The following is a 23,614-nucleotide window of genomic DNA, read 5'->3' on the forward strand; positions in this document are numbered from 1 at the left end:
GAAAGCAAAGAAGACGTCAATAATGTAGATTAAAATTAAAAGTGTGTATGTGTCCATTACATTATGCATAGCATAAAAAAACTGTAAACAATGAGAACATATACTTCCAGTATTAAAAATGATTCCACAAAGTAAAAAAGCCACAAAATGAGTGAAATCCCAACAAACATCTTTATTGTTTCACATCCTTTTGTAAAAAGAGAATCAAAATTCACAGAATAGGCAGAAGATACGAACAGACATTTTAGCAAAAATATAGATAGCAAACGCACATCTGAAAAAAAGGCTCATCATGACTCCTTAGCAAAATTCAGTTAAAACACTAAACAGCACTACACACTTATAAAAAGAGTTAAAATTAAGAACTGACCAAAACTAAACCATTCACTAAGACATGAAGGAAATGCAACTCTCATACACTGCTGGTAAGAATACAAAAAGGTATAATTTAGATCACAGTTTGCTAATTTCTTTAAGTTAAACATTTATCTACCCTAAGACTGAGATTTTCTACTCTGAGTTACTGACAAAAGGTAAGTGAAACACATATCAATATAATTACACACAAATGTTTGTATCAACTTTATTTTCCATAGGCAAAAATTAGAAATACCCAAATGTCCATAAACTAATGGGTAAACTAATAGTGCTATCCTCAAAGATAAGAATATTTCTCAGCCAAAAAACAAAAACAAAGAAATGAGTTACTTATATATCACTGATGCATCTACAATTCTTTATGCAACATAAAAGTAGGAAAAAAAACTTTGACTCCTACTACATAAAATTATAGAAAATTAAGTTTTCTATTATAACGGAAAGCAAATCAATGATGACTCGGAGGGCTGGGAAGGCAGGTAGAGTGATTATGAAAAGACACGAGGTAAATATGCAATGACACATGATCACTTCAGTGACTGTGACGTTCCAGGTTCATAAGTACGTCAAAACTTACATTTCCAGTATATACAGTTTATTACATGTAAATTATACCTTAATAAAGCTTTTCAAAAATGATTCAAAATAAAAAATCTGTGCCCAACTCTTTTTGGAAAACAGGTTTTGCAACCCTACATTCACTGCACATTCTTGCCCCGTGGAGGCCAGTTTTGCTCAGTGAAAGCAAATGTAGTGACCAATGAAGGGCTTTCCACCAGCGTCTAAAGGACCGTTGGCTGGGTCACAAAAGCCACATCCCCGGACTACAGATTCCCCTTTTCTCGATCTGTTTTCTGCCTATGCAGCAATGGTCTTGAGGTGAACATCGCTGAGAGGTTATAGGAATCCAAAAAACCTTTCCATTACTTCCAATGACCATGACATAAGCTACACAAGGTAACTACACCTGGAGGTCCACGGACTGGCACGCACACCAGCTCTGCGGTCCCTGGCACAGATGTGTTTGCGGGCACGCTTTTAGAGGAGGCACACTCCATCTGGTCAGCTGTGGCCTCCTCCCCTCCCTATGAAGCCAATGTTATTGCAGCAGTTCAGTTTCCCCTCAACCTTACAGCCATACAACCAATGACTATCACCTACAGAAACCTGGATGTCAGGGCACATGACTCTTTGCAGGACCTGGGGAAAAGGTTCCCCGCAGCAGTGCTGACATCCCCCGTGATATCCGCTGTGAACAAAGGAAAAAATTCATGCTGCTCCCAGAAGCACATGAGGTTCTCACACCTGATCCTCCTCGGCGTGACCTCTGAGACTCCCCAAACTCACAACATCGTGTCTCAAATGAGGACCAGAAAACCCTGCAGTCTTTCCTAGGAGGCCACGGGCAGTACAAATTTGGCAAAAACTGGTAAGCTATTTCTGCCACTGTTAGTGTCCCCTTGAGGCACAGAAAGTTTGAGACCCACCCCAATGAAAGCTGTCCACCCCTTCATGCTTGCAGACTTCAAAATGTTTATAAACCACTATACATGGTAAGCAGAACAGTCAAGATCAAAGAGGACTTAAACAGCAAGGACTTGTTATTGCACAAGCCAAAGCAAGAGGAGCTAGCAGTTCTTGAGTTAAGTGACTTGGAAGCTGGAAAAATTAATCACAAAGATCTCAAGAGACCATGTCCCTGCATGGTCTGTCAGCTACACTCGTACGGTGTTCTCTAGGACTATGTGGGTCGGGTCCATGCCAGTTAGTCAGAAAAAAGTCAAGGTCCCCCTAAGGACTCAGGTTACTCCTAATTTCCTCCAACAAATGAGAACAGAGGTCAGCTTCCCTGAGCGCAGTGAGGTGATGACTGATGCACGTTGTGGAGACTTGCCAGGTGGTAGAAGTACACAGCTTTGGCCACAGACTGGCAGTGACATAATTCTGGAAAGAGCCCTGGGCAGTTCAGAAAATGCAACATAGGCACACATAGGCACACGTGCTTCCACGTAACTGAAACTTAAGGGCAATCTCTCTGCTATTGGCACTTGGATGTAGAAGACTGAATTCAGACAAATGGTGCCTCACAAAGGGTTTCCTCTCGTATCATTACACTGAACAAGGAAACTACATTTCCTACCCATCTAAGCCCTTTCGCCGGTGTGAACTCTCCGATGCTGGGAGAGATTAGATTTTCGGCTAAAAGATTTCCCACATTCACTGCAGTCGTAAGGCCTCTCTCCTGTGTGAACTCTCTGATGATAATGTAGGGTGGAACGAGAGGTAAAAGATTTCCCACACTCACTGCACTCAAAAGGCCTTTCTCCTGTGTGAACTCTCCGGTGAATAATGAGGTGAATTCTTTGGGTGAAGGACTTCCCACATTCACTGCACTCGTGTGGCCTTTCGCCTGTGTGAACTCTGCGATGTCGAATCAGTATGGAGCTATTGGTAAAAGATTTCCCACATTCACTACACTCATAAGGCCTTTCTCCAGTGTGAACTCTCTGATGATAACCGAGGGCAGAGACAGAAGTAAAAGATTTCCCACACTCACTGCACTCATAAGGCCTTTCTCCAGTGTGAACTCTCCGGTGTTTAGAGAGGTATGAATTCTGACTAAAGGATCTCCCACAATCACTACATTCATAAGGCTTTTCTCCAGTGTGAACTCTCTGGTGTTGACTCAGCTGGGAACTATCCCTAAAAGATTTCCCACATTCATTGCAGTCAAAAGGCCTTTCTCCTGTGTGAACTCTCTGATGACAACGGAGGGCAGAGGTAGAGGTAAAAGACTTCTCACATTCTCTGCACTCATAAGGCCTTTCTCCAATGTGCACTTTCTGATGATAACGGAGGGCAGAGCCAGATGTAAAGGATTTTCCACACTCACTGCACTCATAAGGCCTTTCTCCTGTGTGCACTCTCTGGTGTATATTGAGGTGATTTCTTTGGGTAAAGGATTTCCCGCATTCACTGCACTCATAAGGCCTTTCTCCTGTGTGAACTCTACGGTGTCGAATTAGTATTGGTCCATTGGTAAAAGATTTCCCACATTCGCTACATTCATAAGGTTTTTCTCCAGTGTGAACTCTCTGATGATAACAGAGGGCAGAGCCGGAGGTAAAAGATTTCCCACATTCACTGCATTCATAAGGCCTTTCTCCTGTGTGAACTCTTCGGTGTATAATAAGGTGATTTATTTGGGTAAAAGATTTCCCACAATCATTACACTCATATGGTCTTTCTCCTGTGTGAATTCTCTGATGATAACGGAGGCCAGAGCTAGAGGTAAAAGACTTTCCACATTCACTGCATTTATAAGGTTTTTCTCCAGTGTGAATTCTCTGATGGTAACGGAGCGCAGAGCTAGAAGTAAAAGATTTTCCACATTCACTACATTCATAAGGCCTTTCTCCTGTGTGTACTCTCCAGTGTTCAATGAGATCAGATTTTCGTCTAAAAGATTTCCCACATTCAGTGCACTCATAACTCACTTCTCCAGTATGAACTGTACGTTGTTGAGTAAGGATGGAGCTCTGGCTAAAAGTCTGAGCACATACACGGCACACATAACAATTTTCATCAGTTTGACTTCTCTGAGGATGAACAAGGACAAATTTTTGGCTAAAGGATTTCCCACATTTGCTACATTTGCACTGCCTTGGCCCAGCATGAATTCTTCGATGCTGACTGAGGGTTGAGCTTCCCCTAAAGGATTTTCCACAGTCACGACACACATGAAGTCTGTCAGAAGTATGGACTCTCTGATGAATTATAAGTGAGGATTTGTACCTGAATGTTTTTCCACATTCAGGGCACACGAGACACTGTCTTCCAGTGTGGACACCCTGGTCCTGAACAAGTGTGTGTTTGGGACCAACGGCTTTCTTGCATTCTTCCCAGGTGCGATGACTTTTCATGCTCTGAGAAGTCACCCCACGCTCAGTGATTTTATTCTCCCCAGTATGAGTGGTCTGTTGTTGTTGATGCTCTGAGGTGGCCAGGAAGTCCTTCTCAACCTCCTCATATGTTAAGGGCTTTCCCGAATCATGGAAATTGCTGCTCTTCACAAGTGAAGCCCTGTCCACACTGCTTCTGATGGGTTTTTCTCCCATGGCTTGCTTCTCATGCTGTTGAAGGTTTGCACTAGGATAAATTTGTTTCACACGTGCCCCATACTTGAAGAGTTTCTGGTTGTTCTGTTTTCCCTGGTGCCCAACCAAGTGGAAAATCTCTCTCAAGACTAAAGAACACATCTCACAGGGGTGGGTCTTCTGGGAAGACCGAGGTTCCTTCGGAGTCCTGGCCTGTGACACACCTACAGATATGCTCTGTTCAAAGGGTGCCTCCGCAGCCTCTGCTCGACAGGAGCAACCTGAACACAAAGAAACACTTGTGACGTACACTTTATTGGAAGAGAGCAATCTAATTACAAATATACAAATGAAAAGCAAAAATGAGCAGATAACTATTCTTATGTCAAAGTAGACTTTAAAGTCAAAAATTATCCGACAAAAAAATATCTCTACACAATGATAAAGAAGTCAATGCATCAAAAGGATATAATATGTACCCAATATCCAAGCACCTAAATATATTAAGCAAATAACAGAAATAGAGAGCAATGCAGTAACAGTAGAAGACTTCAATAACCTGTTATCAACAATGGACAGATTATCCAGACAGAAAATCAATTAAGGAAATGTTGGAGTTGAACTGCACTTACACCAAATGCACTTAACAGATATATACAGAAGATGCCCTTCAATTGCAACAGAATACATTCTTCTCAAATATGCCTGGAACATTCTTGAGAACTCTCTCATATGTTAGGTCATGAAAAAAATTTTTTTTTTTAAGATTCTATCCATTTATTTGTGAGAGAGTGAGAGCATGAGAGGGGGAAGGGTCAGAGGGAGAAGCAAACTCCCTGCTCAGCCAGGAGCCCAACATGGGGCTCCAGGGTCATGACCCAAGCCAAAGGCAGATGTTTAACTGACTGAGCCATCCAGGCACACTCTTTTTTTTTTTTTTTAAGATTTTATTTATTTATTTGGGGCACCTGGGTGGCTCAGTCAGGTAAGTGTCTGTCTTCAGCTCAGGTCATGATCCCAGGGTCCTGAAATCGAGTCCCACACATCAGGCTCCCTGCTAAGTGGGGAGTCTGCTTCTCCCGCTATCCTTCCCCACTGTTCATGATCTCTCTCCCTCTCTCAGATAAATTAAGATTGTATTTATTTATTTTACTTTTATTTTTATTTTTTTTAAGATTTTATTTATTTGACAGAGAGAGATCACAAGTAGGCAGAGGCAGGCAGAGAGAGAGGAAGGGAAGCAGTGTCCCTGCCAAGCAGAGAGCCCGATGCAGGGCTCGATCCCAGGACCCTGGGATCATGACCTGAGCCGAAAGCAGAGGCTTTAACCCACTGAGCCACTCAGGCGCCCCTGTATTTATTTATTTGAGAGAAAGCAAGCATAGCCAGGGGGAGGGACAGAGGGAGAAGCAGGTTCCCAGACAAGCAGGGAGCCCAATGAGAGGCTGGATCCCAAAACCCTGGGATCGTGACCTGAGCTGAAGGCAGATGCTTAACCGACTGAGCCACCCAGGCACCCCATGAAACAATTCTTAACATTTAAGAAGACTAAAATCATATCAAGCATCTTTTCCAACTACATGGCACGAAGCTAGCAATCATTAACAGAAGTTAAGCTGGAAAATATCACAAATATGTGGAATTTAAACAACATTCTTCCAAACAAACAATGGATCAAAGAAGAAATAAAAAAATCTATGTACACAAATGAAAATAGAAACCTAACACATTAAACCTTACAGATGCAAGAAAATCAGTTATAAGGGGGAAGTTTATACCAATAAATATCTACATTAAGAAAAAAGAAAAATTTTGGCGCACCTGGGTGGCTCAGTAGGTTAAAGCCTCTGCCTTTGGCTCAGGTCATGATCCCAGGGTCCTGGGATGGAGCCCCGCATATTGGGCTCTCTGCTCAGTAGGGAGCCTGCTTCCCCCTCTCTCTCTGCCTGCCTCTCTGCCTACTTGTGATCTCTCTCTGTCAAATAAATAAAAATTTTTAAAAAATTTTTTTAAATTAAAAAAAAAGAAAAAAGAAAAATTTTATTTTTATTTATTTTAAATATTTTATTTATTTATTTCACAGATAGAGATAGGCAGAGAGGCAGGCAGAGAGAGAGAGGCAAGCAGGCTCCCCGCCAAGCAGAGAGCCCGATGTGGGGCTCGATCCCAGGACCCCAGGATCATGACCTGAGCCGAAGGCAGAGGCTTTAACCCACTGAGCCACCCAAGTGCCCCAAGAGAAAAGAAAAATTTTAAATAAGCAACTTAATACCTCAACCTATGAGAAAAAGAACAAAGTAAGGTCAAAGCAGAAAGAAGCAAATACCAAAGACCAGAGCAGAAATAAATGAAATAGACATTAAAAAACAACAGAAAAAGACCCATGAAACTAAGAGTTGGGTTTTTGAGAAGATAAACAAATTGACAAACATTTAATTAGACTAAGAAAAAAGAAAGACTCAAATAAAATCAGAAATGAAAGAGGAAACATCACAACCAATACCGCAGGAATACAACCTATCAAAAGGCTACAATGAACAATTATATGCCAACAAATTGGATAACCCAGAAGACATGGATAAATTCACAGAAACCTACAAACTACCAAACCAAAAAAACGAAGGAAGGAAGGAAGGTACAACCTGACAATACTGAATAATGAAGAAATAGAAAATGTGAACAGACTCATAACTGGCAAGGAGAAAATGTTCCACAAAGAAAAGCCCAGGACCTGATAGAATCAGAGGAAATTCCACTACATAGTTAGAGAATTAACACCATCTTTTTTTTCCCAAAGATCTATTTTATTTATTTATTTAAATAATTTATCCATTTATTTGAGAGAGGGAGACACAGCGAGAGAGGGAATACAAGCAAGGGGAGTGGGAGAGGGAGAAGCGGAGCTCCTCCTGAGCAGGGAGCCCGATGTGGGGCTGGATCCCAGAACCCTGGGATCACAACCCGAGCAGAAGGCAGATGCCTAATGACTGAGCCACCCAGGTGCCCCAAAGATCTATTTATTTTAGAGAGATAGAGATAGAGAACGAGCAGGGGGAGGGGCAGAGGGGGGGAAAGAGAGAATCTCAAGCAGAATCTTCACTGAGCATGAAGCCCAAGCTCCATTCTCACAACCCTGAGATCATGACCTGAGCTGAAATCAATAGTCAGATGCTCAACAAACCGAGAGAGCTGCCCAGGTATCCCCACCATCCTTCTTGAAGTCTTCCAAACAACTGAAGGGGGAACACTTCCAAACTCATTTGCAAGGCCAGCATTACCCTGATGTCAAAGGCATTTAAGGACAATGCAAGAGAAGAAAATTACAGACCAATATCCTTGATGAACAGAAACGCAAGATTCCTAAAAGAAAAAATCCTTGCAAACCAAATCCAAAAGCACATTACAAGCATCATACAATACAATCAATCAGGATTTATCCCTGAGATGCAAGGATAGCTCAACATCTGTGAATCAATACACATGATACACCACCATAACTGAGTAACAGTTCAAAGGGTAAAAATCGTATAGCCATATCAATAGATGCAGAAAAAGCATCTGGCAAAATTCAATATGCTTTCATGATAAAAAAAAAAAATCACTAACAAATTAGATATATAAGCAACGAACCTCAGTATATCTGACAGGCCCACAGCTAATATATTCAACGATCAAAAGCTCAAAGCTAAAAAAAAAAAAAAAAAAAAAGCTCAAAGCTTCCCTCTTCCCCTCCCCCGGCCTCTGTCCTTGTCTCTGTTCCTTGTCAGGAACAAGACAAGGTGCTTGCTCGCTCCACTTCTATTCAATATAACAGCAGCGGTAATCCTAGCCCTGAGTAATTAAGGAAAAAAAATAAATAAAAGGCATCCAAATCAGAATGGAAGAAGTAAAGTTATCTGTTTGCAGGTGACATAATCTTACATATAGAAAACGATAAAGGATCCACCAAAACACTGGGACATCTGCAAGGCTCAGTCGGTTAAGTGTCTGCCTTCAGCTGGAGTCATGATCCTTGGGTCCTGGGATCAAGTCCCACATTGGACTCCTTGCTCAGCAGGGAGCCTGCTTCTCCTTCTGCCTGCCATTCTCCCTGCTTATGGTCTCTTCCTGACAAATAAATAAAATCTTTAAAAAAAACCCCAAAAAACCTATCAAGCAATATTCCATCTTAAAAAAAAAAGACTCCCCCAAAACACTATTAAATAAATGAATTCAGTAAAGTTGCAAGATTAAAAAAAAATCAATATACAAAACTAAGCTGCATTTACATACACTAGTAATAAAGTATCTGAAAAAAAAATTGAGAAAACAATCCCACTTAAAATAGCATCAAAAAGAATAAAATTGGGTGCCTCGGTGGCTCAGTGGGTTAAGCCTCTGCCTTCGGCTCGGGTCACGATCTCAGGGTCCTGGGATTGAGTCACACGTCGGGCTCTCTGCTTGGCGGGGACCCTGCTTCCCCCACCCCTCTGCCTGCTTGTGATCTTTTTCTGTGTGTCAAATAAATAAACAAAATCTTTAAAAAAAAAATAAAATAAAATACTCAAAGAAATTTAACCTAGGAGGTGAAAGATCTATATCCTAAAAATAAGAAGATACTGATGAAAGAAACTGAAGACAGACGGAAAGATATCCAACATTCTTGAATATCGTGTTCTTGCTTTTGATATCCACAACAAAATTCCACTGATATTTTTCATAGAAGTAGAAAAAACACTCCTTAAATTTGTATGGAACCACAGAAAATCCCAAATAGCCAAAGCAATTTTGAAAAAGAAAAAGCTGGAGACATCACACTCCTTGATTTCAAAATACTCCAAAGCTATAATAATCAAAACAGTACGGTACTAGCATAAAAACAGACCAATGGAAGAGAACAGAGAGCCGAGAAGTAAACCCATGCACACATGGTCAACCGATCTTTGACTAGGACACCAAAAACAGATAATGAAGAAAGGACAGTCTCTTCAATGGTGATGGGAAAGCTGGATATCCACATGGAAAAAGAAAAAAAGAGGACCTCCACCCTGGGTCTTAAAATAAGAGGGAAGGTGTGGGGAAAACGTGGCCAAGCCCACCAGCTAGCATGAGAAGCCAGACTAGCAGCCACGGAGTGTGGGCATTCTGGGCTTACACCCTCTCCCTGCCCCAAGTTTTCCGTACGTACTTCGGGGGGCCAGCCCCACTGCAATGAGGCCAAGGCTGTGGATATTCTCCACATAGACACTGAGGCATTGAAGAAACTCAACAAGAATAAAAAAATTAGTCAAGAAGCTGGCAAAGAGTCTTGGAACACGAGGAAAAAGAAAAGAAGCTGGCAAAGAAATATGTATTTTTGCTTTCAGAATCGCTGCTCAAGCAGATCCCACAAGTCCTGGCTGAGGGCTGAGTAAGGCTGGTGAGACCCCGGCGGCTGAAACGGGTGGAGCGAAGCCCAGCAGCGAACAGCACATGAAGAAGGTCCCGTGTCTGGCGGCGGCCACTGGCCATGGGAGGATGACGGAAGATGAGCTCGTGTACAACATCTACTGAACTGTAATTTCCTGGGGTCCAGGCTCAAGAAGAACTGACAAAACAGCTGAGCTTCCTACACTAAGAGCAGCATGGGCGAGCCCCAGAGCCTTCACTAAGACACAGCCTAGTGAGTTGTAGCGCTACCAATGAAAAAAAGGAAGAAGGAGAAGGGGAAAAAAAAGGAAACTGGACCCTTATCTTACACCACTCACAAAAATTAATTTGAATTGGAGTAAGAACTTAAACATAAGACCTAAAATTATAAAAGTTTTATTTTTTAAAGATTTCTTTACTTATTTGAGAGAACGCCAAGTGCGCACACATGCTCAAGTCAGTGGGGGGAAGGGCAGAAGGAAAGAAAATTCAGACTCTGCGCCAAACAGGGAGCCCAACACGGGGCTCAATCCCATGACCCATAAGATCACGACGTGAGCTGAAACCAAGTCAGACACCTAATCAACTGAGCCACCCAGGCACCCCTGAAATTATAAAACTTGTAGAAGAAATTCAGGGAAAAAAGCTCCTTGATATTGGTGTTGCCAATGATTTTTTGGATATGACACCAAAAGCAAAGGCAACAAAAGCAAAAATAAACAAGTGGCACTGTATCAAATAAAAAACTTCTGTATGGCAAAGGAAACAACAAAATGAAAAGGCAACCTAAGGAACAGGAGAAAATATCTGCAAAAGATCTGACAAGAGGTTAACATCCAGAGTATATACAGAACTCATAAAAACAACAACAGGGGCACTTCGGTAGCTCAGCTGGTTAAGTGCCTTTGCCTCAGATCGTGATCCCAGACTCCTGGGAATGAGCCCCAGGTCAGGCTCCCTGCTGAGCAGGAGCTTCTCCCTCTGCCCCTCCGCCAGGGTTGTGTTTTCTCTCTCTGCCGAATAAATAAAATCTTTTTTTTTTTTTTAAGATTTTATTTATTTGACCGAGAGAGACATAGTGAGAGAGAGAACACCAACAGGCGGAGCAGGAAAGGGAGAAGCAGGCTTCCCGCTGAGTAGGGAGCCCGATGTGAGACTTGATCTCAGGACCCTGGGATCCTGACCAGAGCCAAAGGCAGATGCCTAATGACTGAGCCACCCAGGCGCCCCCAAATAAATAAAATCTTAAAAAATCCTCAATAACAAAAACAACAACAACAAAACCAAATAATCCAATTAAAAATAGGGAAAGGACCTCAATAAACACTTATCCAAAGACACAACAAATGGCCTACATATACACAAAAAGATGCTCAACATTACTAGTATCAGAAAATTGCAAATATGAATCACAGTATCACCTCACACCACTTAGAATGACTATTATCAAAAAGCAAGAGGTGGGGCGCCTGGGTGGCTCAGTGGGTTGGGCCTCTGCCTTCGGCTCGGGTCGTGGTCCGGGGGTCCTGGGATCAAGCCCCGCGTCGGGCTCTCTGCTCGGCGGGGAGCTGCTTCCTCCTCTCTCTCTGCCTGCCTCTCTGCCTCCTTGTGATCTCTCTGTGTCAAATAAATAAATAAAATCTTAAAAAAAAAAAAAAAAAAAAAAAGCAAGAGGTAACAAATGTTGGTGAAGAATGTGAAGAAAAGGAGACCCTTACATATAGCTGGTAAGATGCACTCGTACAGACATTGGTACAGAATAGAAGACCTCTAAAAAATTAAAAATAGGGGTGTCTGGTGTCTGACTGGCTCAGTCCCAAGAGCTTGTGACTCTTTATGCCTGGATTGTGAGTTTGAGCCCCACACAGAGCATAAAGATTACTTAAAAATAATTTAAAAAATCTTAAAAAACTGAAAAACAAACTATGATATGGTTCAACAATCCCTCTTCTCTGCACACGTCCAAAGGCGATGAAATCCGTATTTCCCAGAGACACCTGCAGCCCTGTGTTCACTGAAGCATTATTCACAACAGCCGAGGTACAGAAACAACCTTTCTATGTAGCTTTCTATGGAAAGGATCTTTCTACAGATGAATGATAAACCCTGATATATATATGCTATATATTATTCAGCCATAAAAAAAGGAAATCCATATCCATAAATTGACATGGATAAACCTGGAGGACAAAACTCACAGTGCAGTAAGTCAGAGCAAGACAAATACTATATGGTGTCACTTATATGTGGAATTTTATTTTATTTTTATTTTATTTTTTTAAAGATTTTATTTATTTATTTGACAGAGATCACAAGTAGGCAGAGAGGCAGGCAGGAAGAGGGGGAAGCAGGCTCCCCATTGAGCAGAGAGCCCGATGCGGGGCTTGATCCCAGGACCCTGGGATCATGACCCGAGCTGAAGGCAGAGGCTTTAACCCACTGAGCTACCCATGCGCCCCTGGAATTTTAAATAAATAAATAAAAGAGGCAGGCCCACCACCACACTGGCCAGGGTCACTCACCTCCCTCCCACTTGTGCGTGGCCAGCTGGCAGGCGCCTACAATGCCGCTCCCACTGCAGGTCCAGCCTGGGAGTAGGTGCTGGGCCTCCATGTGGTGGGCTCTGTGTGCTCCGGGCCCAGGAGCAGCGGGACACAGACCAGGCCACCACCGCCTATCTCCCCACCCTTGGAGGCGGCTCCCCAGCCAGCTCCATTTTGTGAGGGGAGCTGGGCCCTGTCCCCGATATTCCCCACCACCTGGTGGGCGTGTGGCAGGGTAAGGCAGGGCAGCTTTGTCCACTCCGGTGCCCTAGTGCCCTAGGGGGCTAGGTGGTCAGCACGTGTTGGGCGCGGCCCAGGGTCTGGGCCGGTAAGTCGGGGAAAGGACACCAGAGTTGGTGGCCACGCACCAATAGGACTGACAGTCGGCGGGGCAGTGGGGTCACAGCCAGCCTGCACAACTTTGTGGGGAGGAAACGAGGTGCCAGGGAGGAAGGAGCGGATTTGGTCTCCCTGCAGTCTGGCTTACATGCAAAGAATGCAGCCATCAGGGGGACCCAGGCAGCTCAGTCGTTAAGCATCTGCCTAAGGTTTAGGTCGTGATCCCAGGGACCTGGGATCGAGCCCTGCATCGAGCTCCCAGTTCGTGGGAAGCCTGCTTTCCCTCTGCTAGTTTCACAGCTTGTATTTCCTCTCTTGCTGTGTCTCTGTCAAATAAACTAATAAAATCTTGGGACGCCTGGGTGGCTCAGTTGGTTAAGCAGCTGCCTTCGGCTCAGGTCATGATCCCGGCGTCCTGGGATTGAGTCCCGCATCGGGCTCCTTGCTCGACAGGGAGCCTGCTTCTCCCTCTGCCTCTGCCTGCCACTCTGTCTGCCTGTGCTTGCTCTCTCTCTCTCTGACAAATAAACAAAAATCTTAAAAAAAAAAAAAAAAAAAACTAATAAAATCTTAAAAAAAACAAAAAACAAGACCCAAAACAATTGTCTATCATTTATTTTATTTTTTTAAAGATTTTTTATTTATTTATTTGACACAGAGAGAGGTCACAAGTAGGCAGAAAGGCAGACAGAGAGAGGGGGGAAGCAGGCTCCCTGCTGAGCAGAGAGCCCAACGTGGGTCTTGATCCCAGGACCCTGAGATCATGACCTGAGCTGAAGGCAGAGGCTTTAACCCACTGAGCCACCCAGGCACCCAATTGTCTATCATTAAAAAAAAGAAAAAAGAAAAAAAGAATGCAGCCATCTGGTGGCTTGCGGTCCCTGGACATGCCCCAAAGGTTGAAAGCGGGCAAATATTAGGACCCATTTTTAGAAAGGTGTCCCTGAACACCACTGACAACATGGTTCTGACAGAATTTCATGACAATGGGTGCCCACAGTGCTACAACAGATGCTTCTCTACTAGGCATTTCTGTAGATCACATGGGAAGAAGCCACTACGTGATTCAGCCTCATGAGGACACTGAGGACAGCATGAAGGATCATGAAGACACAAATGGTTCAAAAGACAGTTTCAGAGAACAAGATAACTATCTTCCAACTGCAAATGTAGCAAGAATAATGAAAAATGCCATACCTCAAACAGAAAACTGTGTTCAAGAATAAGTAAGGGCGCCTGGGTGGCTCAGTGGGTTAAAACCTCTGCCTTTGGCTCAGGTCATGATCCCAGAGTCCTGGGATTGAGCCCTACATCGGGCTCTCTGCTCAGCAGGGAGCCTGCTTCCCCCTCTCTCTCTCTGCCTGCCTCTCTGCCTATTTGTGATCTGTCAAGTAAATAAATAAATCTTTAAAAAAAAAAAAAAGAGGGGCACCTGGGTGGCTTAGTCGGTTGGGCATCTGCCTTTGACTTGGGTCACGATCCTGGGCTCCTGGGATCGAGCCCCACATTGGGCTCCCTGCTCTGCAGAAGCCTGCTTTTCCCTCTCCCACTCCCCCTGCTTGTGTTCCCTCTCTCGCTGTGTCTCTGTCAAATAAATAAACAAAATCTTAAAAACTAAAAAAAAAAAAGTAAATAAAAAAATTTAAAAAAAATTAAAAAAAAAAAAAGAATGACTAAGTGAGTTCATCAGCTTTATAACATCTGAAGCAAGTGAAAGATGTCATGAAGAGAAATGGAAGACAATCAAGGGAGAAGATATTTGCCATGCTGACCTCAGGCTGTGACAGTTGTGTTGAACCTCTAAAATTATACCTTCAGAAATTCAGAGAGGCTGGGGCATCTGGGTGGCTCAGTGGGTTAAGCCTCTGCCTTCGACTCGGGTCATGATCCGAGGGTCCTGGGATTGAGCCCCGCATTGGGCTCTCTGCTCAGCGGGGAGCCTGCTTCCCTTCCTCTCTCTGCCTGCCTCTCTGCCTACTTGTGATCTGTCAAATAAATAAAAATAAAATAAAAATCTTAAAAAAAAAAAAAAAAAAAAGAAATTCAGAGAGGCTATGAAAGGAGAAAAAGGAATTGGTGGCAGAGTCATAGCTACAGATGGACTAAGTGAAGAACTTCCAGAGGAGGCACTTCCTAACCAGTTACCAGCTGGCCTAGTAACTGCAGATGGTCAACAACCACGTATCATGGTTTACAGGATGTCGTATCAACAGATTTCTGGTGTTCAACAAATTCAGTCTTCATGATCTGAAGAAACGGTGGCATGGGGAGTGGAGAGAAGTGAAAGAGTCTGTACGATTCTGGAAACAGACATGAGAAGGAAGTGACTGAGGAACAGATGTCCCTTTGTATACTAAACATCTGTAATGTCGCTTCCTGATGCTTGACTAACTGAGGTGTTAATTCTGACTTGAAAATCTTTTTTATGAATGATGTGAAAGAGAAATTTGGATTTTAAAGGTATTAAAACGGGCACTGGGTGGCTCAGTTGTTAAGCGTCTGCCTTCAGCTCAGGTCATGATCCCAGGACCTCAGGGTCTTGGGATTGAGCTGCCCTGCTCAGCAGGAAGCCTGCTTCTTCCTCTCCCCCTGCTTGTATTCTCTCTCTGTCAAATAAATAAAATCTTAAAAAGAAAGAAAGAAAAAAAGAATTAAAATATTTTTGCTTTGTAGTTAAAAAACAACAACAACACACTGTTCAACCCATAGAAACAAAGAATAGAATGCCAGGGGCTGGGGGCCACAGGAAACAGGGAGCTACTGTCAGCTACAAACTGATGCAGTTCTGTGACCCTAATGCACAGCATGGTGAGTACAGTTAATAATAATGCTGAGCTGCATACTTGAATTTGCTAAGAGAACAGATCTTAAATATTCTTATACACCCCAAAAAGGTAAATATGCACAATGACAGATACGTTAATTAAGCTGTTTGGAGTAATCATGTCATAATGTATATGAATATCAAGTCATAGCACTATCTACTTTAAATAGAAATACACACAGGGGCGCATGGGTGGCTCAGTGGGTTAAAGCCTCTGCCTTCGGCTCAGGTCACGATCCCAGAGTCCTGGGATCGAGCCCCTCGTCAGGCTCTCTGCTGGCCGGGGAGCCTGCTTCCCCCTCCCTCTCTCTCTCTCTGCCTACTTGAGATCTCTGTCTGTCAAATAAATAAATAAAATCTTAAAAAAAAATAAAAAAAATATAAATACACACAATATTACTTGTCAGTTACACCTCAATAAAGCTGTTTTAAAAAAAGGAAAGAAATCTGAACACTGTAAGTAAAACAGTACAAGACAGTCTTAAAAATACAGTCCATGGTCCAGGTGGGTAAAGACCATGATAATACCTGTAATTCCCAGCATAAGGAAGCACAATGAACTGTCAGATAAAAAAAGGAAACAAAACCAGGGACACAAAAGTAACACAGACCTAGAGAGATGACCTGGCCAGGGAGAGGACAAACAAGACGCCATCCACTAGCCTCACTGCAAGTCTACAGAACTCCAATTCCTCCTGCGAGGGGTCAGCGCAGATGCAGATAGCACTGAGTCCGTGGGGAGAGCAGAGGGGGCTGCGAAAACACAGCCCCAGCAAGGACTATCCAAGAAACTGCTGAAGCAAGTGGTACCTATGGTCCACATGCTGGAAAGGACAAAGCACCCTCTGCAGGGGGTAATGCAAAACCCAGTTTACATCGCTGGGGAGGGGGAGGGCCTTACCCAGTGAGGACAGAAGTGTAAAGTTCTCCAGCATCACATCGCGGTACAGCCGTCTCTGAGCCTCATTAAGGAGACGCCATTCCTCCTGGGAGAAGTACACAGCAACATCCTCAAAGGTGAGGCCACCCTGTCAAGAATGGGATGGATAAAACCACGAACATTCTCTGAGAACTCACACTCCATCTCCTCTATGTCTACCCCACATTTCTCCTCCTCTGGAGCTCCCCACGCCAGAGGAGGTACCAGGCCTTAGAGTGACTGAGAGCTGTTCTCTCCTCACGATCCCGTTCATGCAGCCCTCAGCAACAACAGGCAGGGGGACAGATAAGTGTCATGTAAGCTCTGGGCTGGGCTGCAGGGCCCCATCACTTCTACCAAGCAATTCCCCTACATCTCACAGATTGTACACACAAGAGCTAACCACATGGGCTCATGCTTCACCCTGAGGTTCCCCGTACCAGGGCACTAGGGCACTCAGTTCATGCTTATTCTCAATGTGCACATCATTCCGAAGACCACACCTCTCTCACATCTTTGGATCTCTCAAATGCTTTCCCACAGCTCTGCCATCTCTGTGCCCCACAGCACAGGGATGTCCCTGGACTCACCCACGCACCGGGCACATGGCAACCAGAGTGTTTGAAAATTTCAAACATGATCTCGTATAGCCCCTGTCCTTTGATGGATCCCACTGACAAAGAAAGCCCCAAGTGCTGCTTGGAAGGCCTGCTTAGAAGACCTGTGATCTTTGCTTCAGTATTAGTCACCCAGAACCACAAGTCAATTTCAGATACATGTGACCCTCTCATACTTCTGTGCTTCCCTTGCTGTCCCTCAGCAGCAATAACCCTCCTGTCTCCACTTAACCTTCATTAAAGGCACGTCAAATCCCCATTGGTCTCCAAGCCAGGCACAGTGACCCTCACAAATGAACAAATTTCCTCAGACCTTGTCCACCGGCAAGACTGAAACACCACAGATGCCATAAAAGCTCACCACAAGATTCTGGTGAATCTGTACAGTAGTGAGTAAACAGTGGGCCTGGCCTATCATCTTGATTCAATTACTACTCTGCCTCCGTAGCCATGTCATGTCCACTCATCCCAGGGAAGTCTTGGCTGCCTGCCTGCCAGATCATTCTCTTCTATACTGCTCCCACTATCAAATTTCTCCCCCCAGCGTGCACCCTCTTCTTTCTAACTCACTAGTAGCATTATCACCATGACACCACAACCTGCATAACCCCTCCTATATGTAATTCAAATCTCCACCTTGGTCCACACAATCAATACCCATCACTTTTGGATGTCTCCATCCTGGATCTCTCCCCAGATTCCAGACCTGTGCGTCCCGCAGACCATCTGATGCTTTTACTCAGTTCTCTGAAACTTCTCAGATTCTTAATAGGGCCAAAAACCTTAAGATATTCTCAGTGGAAATTAACCTACCACCAACTTCCCCATCCCAGTTGATGGACCTTCCATAGCTTCAGCTGCTAAGACCAAAAACCCTGAGATCATCCCTGACACCTCCTTTCTCTCCCTCATCTACAACATCCAAAAGTCTACTTGGCCCTTCTTAAAAAATGGACAAAAGTGGGGCGCCTGGGTGGCTCAGTGGGTTAGGCCTCTGCCTTTGGCTCAGGTCATGATCTCAGGGTCCTGGGATCGAGTCCAGCATCAGGCTCTCTGCTCAGCAGGGAGCCTGCCTCCTCCTGTCTCTCTCTGCCGGCCTCTCTGCCTACTTGTGATCTGTCAAATGAATTAAAAAAAATCTTTAAAAAAAAAAAATGGACAGAAGTCCAACCCTTTCTTCAACCTCCACAGCCAGCACTCCTCTCCATCGATTATAGCCAATTGCCTCCTCCTGGGCTTCCTGTCTCCTTCCTTAACTCCATAATCTGTTCTCCACTGTGCAGCCACATGGAGCTTGTTAAACCTGGGCATCACCAACTCTTTCCTCCTATCCAAACTGCCCGCTACTTCACTAACAGATGCCCAAGTTCTCAGGCAGCCCACATTACAGACCCGATTCTTGATCTCCTGCTCTTTGTTCGTAACAGAAAGAATGAAGACCTGCTGTAGCCTGTTTCTAATTCCAGCACGCCTCCAAGCATTTACACGAACTGAAATCTGTTCCTGAGATAACCTTCCACACCTGTTTACACTGGCTGACTAAACCAAGAACACCTCCATGTAACCCTCGGCGTGCATGCAGGACCCTGAACTTGGGGTATCTCGAAGGTCCCAGACCCAACAGCTGGGAAAATATGTGAGTTTCAGGTTACCACGATCCCATATACCATAGGGGTGGTGTCAGGGCACGCGAGAGACTGGGAGACCCTCTCCCTCCTTCTGTAGGTGCCACAAGTGCCTTTTCAGCCTCCAAAAACGGTGGGAAGAGTAAGGTAAACCGAGTGAGCTGGGCATCCTCTGTAGTCAAGTGACCTGTTAGCGGACCAATCTCTGTGCCTCAGTGCTCCTCCCACCAGCTCTGCGACCTCCGTCAAGAACTCCACTCCCAGGGCTCCCTCGTCGTCATCACCCCCATTCCAGCCTGTGCTCCCTCGCGCAGCCTCTGGAAAGCCGCTAACACCCTAACACAAGCAGCGTACCTCTTCTGCTCACGACCCTCCAGGGCCCTAGGAGCGAAGGTACCGCACCGCGGCACGCCAGTCCAGGGGTCTCCGCCTCACGCTCTCAGTCCCCTCGTCCCCTGAGGGTAGAATCCTCCCGCCTCAGGACCCCTGCAGCCCCCGCCCCGGCGGCCCCTCAGCCCGGAGCCCGCTCCCGCACGCAGCCCGCCGGCGCTCACACACGCGCCTCCACCCACCGGCGCCTCCCTGTCCCGGACACCGGGGCCTGGGCCGCAGGGCCGCGAGCAGGCGCCCCGCGCTCGGGCCTTCGGGGTCTGGGTGGGGGAGGGCCCGGGGAACGAGCACTTACCTGCGCGTGGTCTCTGGGCTCGGCCGCCGCCATCAGACTCCGTGGGTGGAGGGGACCAGTTGTCCCCTGTGCCGTCGCTGAGCAGCGGATCCAAGTCTGTGCGGCGGGGACAGCGCCTCCTCCCGCCCGTCCTCTGGTCGCGCCACCACGACCCAGCCCCGGAGCTCCGGAACCTCGAACCCGGTGAAAGAACCAACGAGAACCAGAAATGACCAGGATGATGAGGGCCGGAAGCCCCGCCTCGAGGCGAAGCGCAGGGCGGATATCCCTCACCTTGGTCCCTCATTGGCTCATGACTGCGGCCTCCCATCGCAGGACGTTCTGGGAAATGTAGTAGCTGCAAAGGGCGCTCACAGCGGTCGACCAGAGGACGGTCCAGGTGGCAGCCCGGGGATGCTAGTGGTGCTCCTGCGTCCGAGCGGGAGGGGCTTTGCTCGTGGGTAAACGCGGCGGACAGACGTTATTTTAACTCTAAAAAGCTCAGCCTGCGCCATGGGGATGAAAATATTTGAGATGTCCGGAAATCCTCTATCAAATGACATCTCATTCCATAGGTCGTTCAGACGTAAAAGAGTTCACGCACAGCTGGAAACATTATGGTGTTGTTCTTCAAATGTGCATGGCCTGAAGCATTACTCACTTTGGTACTAATGTGCTTGTCAGGAAGAAGAAAAAAGACTGCATACAGGGCCAGAACAGAAGAGCAAGAGAAGGTATGTTAGGCTGCCCTGAAGCGAAGCAGGTGGACAACAGGGATCGTTTCCGGTTCCCGCAGAAAACTTCTCCATTACCTGTGTCATCAGTGATTTTGACAGATGGAAGCAAAAATCAACAGAAGTGGAAGTAAAATTGGAAGCTCTATACTAAATCCTCTAAATTTTATAAAAAGCTAATTTATGGGGCGCCTGGGTGGCTCAGTGGGTTAAGCCTCTGCCTTCGGCTGGGGTCATGATCTCAGGGTCCTGGGATCAAGCCCCGCATCGCATTGGGCTGTCTGCTCAGCAAGAAGCCTGCTTCTCTCTCTCTCTCTCTCTCTCTCTTTCTCTCTCTCTGCCTGTCTCTCTGCGTACTTGTGATCTCTCTCTGTCAAATAAATACATTAAATATTTTTTTAAAAGCTAATTTATAACTGTGTGGCTTTTTTTAAGATTTTATTTTTAGGGGTGCCTCGGTGGCACAGGTCCTCATCACACATTGTACTATAAATGCATCGATCTCCCTTCAGTTCTTTGAATTCCACATGTGCCTTTCCAACTCAGAGTATTCCCAGGTCTTTTTTTCTCCAAATGAAACCTCCCCTACCCCTTCCAACTATGCTTTGTTAGTTAGAATTTATCTTTTTTAAAAAGATTTTATTTATTTATTTGACATAAAGTTTCAAAAAACTTTATGTATCTGTAGTTCCCCGCTAAGCAGGGAATCCAATGTGGGACTCCACCCCAGAACCCCAGTTTTCTTTTTCTTTTTTAAACATTTTATTTATTTATTTGACAGAGAGAGAGAGAGAGAGAGAGAGAGATCACAAGTAGGCAGAGAGGCAGGGAGAGAGAGAGAGAGGAGGAAGCAGGCTCCCTGCTGAGCAGAGAGCATGATCCAGGGCTCAATCCCAGGACCCTGAGATCGTGACCTGAGCCATAGGCAGCGGCCTTAACCCACTGAACCACCCAGGCGCCCATGTGTTGGGTTTCCAACTTATGTCTGTACAAAAGTACTTTGGAGCCACTTGGTAGACCATGACATGAGAACACGTAGTGTTAATGAAGAACAACATGAATGCATGTACTGGGATAATACATCTTTCTAGAATGTCTGAAAAACAACATCCATGAATTGTTTTTGGTAGTTGTTTTTCCTTTTTATTGGTCCAGTCTATTCATAGCAATAAAGGAATTTAGCAGGAGTTACAGGACCCAGTAGAGGAAAGAGCAAAATCCAGGCACTTTAGGGACATCATTCTTAGCTCCACCCACCTCAAAATACAGGGGGAAAGCCATCTGAGCTGAGACAGCTCCTTCTGGCCCTCTGTGAAAATAAAGGACAAGTTTATGTCCAACATCACCTAGAAAATATTTCCTTCCAAAGCTGCCATGGTCTTAAGGAACTCCTTAGAGGGAAGCCCGAAGGAGTTTGGCAAAGAAAAATTATTTAACCAAATCTCTTAATAGACATCGTTTCAATTCAGTCTCTTTGAATCTCTCTCTCTCTTTTTTTCTTTTGAAAGAGAGAGTGACAGAAGCAGGAGCAGAGGGGAGGAACAGAGGGGGAGGGAGAAGGAGGCTCTTCAACAGCAGAAAGCACAATGCAGAGCTTGATCCCAAGACCCTGGGATCATGATGTGAGTCAAAAGCAGATGCCCAACCAAGCCACCCAGGTGCCCCTCTTTGAATCTCTTAAAATAACTTGATGCTGGCTGTACCTGGTTAACTCAGTTGGAAGAGCATGCGACTCTTGACTTTGGGGTCATGACTTCAAGCCCCATGTTGGGTGTAGAGATTACTTAAATAAAAAGAAACTTTTCATATTGGACCCCCCCCCTTTTTTTAAAGATTTTATATGCTCATCTGAGAGAGAGACCATGTACAGGTGGGAGGGACAGAGGGAGAAAGAGAAGCAGGCTCCCCACTGAGCAAGTAGCCCACCTCCTGGCTCAGATCTCAGGATCCCAGGATCCTAACCTGAGCCCAAGGCAGATGCCCAACGAACCGAGCCACCCAGGTGCCCCTGCGTTGGATACTTTGAAGCAATTACACTTCACTCTTCCATCCAGTACATCTCCTGCTTCTCCTGCTTCTCCTGCTTCTACCACTTCTCGCTCATACCTTTACAATCTATTTTTTTTTAACAACTCAACTTTTTAAGAGTGTTTTCTCTTTTTCTGTTATCTCAATTCCTATGTAATTCTCTATGTAATGTGTGTCAAACATTATTCTTGTAAATGAGAAGTATTAATATCTGGCAAAGAACCTGCCTCAATTAAGCTGATGTTATCATCAAGAAAGATAAACTTCAGGCAAAACAAATAATAGATAAAATATGCAATATATTTTCAGATGACAAAGGCACAGATAGGAATTCCACAGATGGAATTCTGTCTCTAGACTGTCTTCAGATAAGGCCTGAACATCCTCTATTCCCTGAATCTCCAGATTGCCAGTTTCCCCTAAAAGATCTTGGACTTTCCAGCCTCCACATTTTTACAAGCCAATTCCTTAAAAATGTCTCTCCGTCTCTCATGTCTCTATTAAGCCAGTATTATCAAGGGAAAGAATGAATATAAAATTTCTCTGTGTTGCTCTGGAGAACCCTGATTAGTCTTTGAAAACTTCCCATGATCAGTACAAAACTGTATGCCCCATGTGCTTTCTTATTGGTCCTGGGCAGCAGGTCGCACTTTATTTCATCAGTAATTTTATATCAATCACAAATTTCTGGGATCAGTACAAAGAAAGTGTTGCTGAAGCCAAGTCAGCATTACTCAAGAGACAAGTTTTGATTGGAAAGGAATTTGTTTTACTCAGGAGGCTGGCAACCTCGGGAGAAGATAGACTTTTGTCCAAAAGCCAATTCTGAGGTTTTAGCCCCGCCCAGGGTTTTTAAAAAGAGGCTTAGAGTAGTTATTCAGCAAAGGGAGTGCTTTAAGCTGCAACATTTGTCACAAGCAGACTTGATGGTGCCAGTTAGCTCAGTGTTCGGGAGTTGTGGCAGGGGTGGGGGAGCTCTTGCTTCATGATGTGCAGGAGTACCCTGTTCTTTCTGCAAAGGAAGGCAAGTTCTACAGATACACAAAGGGAGGTAAGTGAAATCATTTCTGTGACCTTTTGCTAAAAAAACCTGGCCAGGCTAATCAGAAAGCCGACATGGCTTCAAACAGACCTGCTGGCCTCTGTGGCCTGGGAAAGTTCTGGTTCTTCACTCCTCAAGGCTAGTGGTCTGCAAATCTCAAAGTAAATTAGTTCTGTTACAGATGGAGGGCCTCACGTCATCAAGTAAGGAGTATGTCAACTTGGAGAAACTTAACCCTTTAACACCAGCTGGAGTGCTGCTACAAATGTGTTTCTCACTTAGAATAATAAACACCCTCATTTGAGGGGGACCTGGGTGGCTCAGTCGGTTAAGTTTCTGACTCTTGATTTTGGATCAGGTTATTATCTCAGGCTCTTGAGATTAAGCCCCATGCTGGGCTCTATGCTCAGGAGGGA

The 23,614-nt window shown here is 44.9% G+C and overlaps 1 protein-coding gene and 1 pseudogene across 3 annotated transcripts; one reads left to right on the forward strand and one right to left on the reverse strand.

Annotated features, from left to right (window-relative positions):
- Nucleotides 1–2,447: 2,447 nt before the first annotated feature.
- On the reverse strand, nt 2,448–23,117 carry LOC111139733 (zinc finger protein 418-like). 3 transcript variants are annotated; one of them, XM_022492094.1, is made up of 5 exons: nt 19,416–19,520; nt 16,471–16,597; nt 4,337–4,756; nt 3,219–3,835; nt 2,448–3,137 (listed from the first exon to the last, which is right to left on the reverse strand). In XM_022492094.1, the coding sequence occupies exons 1-5, from the start codon at nt 19,446–19,448 to the stop codon at nt 2,523–2,525; spliced, it is 1,812 nt and encodes a 603-aa protein (XP_022347802.1). In that variant the 5' UTR covers nt 19,449–19,520; the 3' UTR covers nt 2,448–2,522. The 3 variants fall into 3 exon arrangements, with proteins under 3 accessions (XP_022347802.1, XP_022347801.1, XP_022347800.1); XM_022492093.1 differs by adding an exon at nt 23,105–23,117 and having other exon boundaries at nt 2,448–4,756; nt 19,416–19,471; XM_022492092.1 differs by having other exon boundaries at nt 2,448–4,756.
- Nucleotides 13,726–15,020, forward strand: LOC111139734 (annotated as a pseudogene).
- Nucleotides 23,118–23,614: the final 497 nt, after the last annotated feature.

This window comes from Enhydra lutris, unplaced genomic scaffold, assembly GCF_002288905.1.
Source record: "Enhydra lutris kenyoni isolate GAN:26980312 unplaced genomic scaffold, ASM228890v2 scaffoldscaffold114, whole genome shotgun sequence".
Classification (NCBI taxonomy): domain Eukaryota; kingdom Metazoa; phylum Chordata; class Mammalia; order Carnivora; family Mustelidae; genus Enhydra; species Enhydra lutris.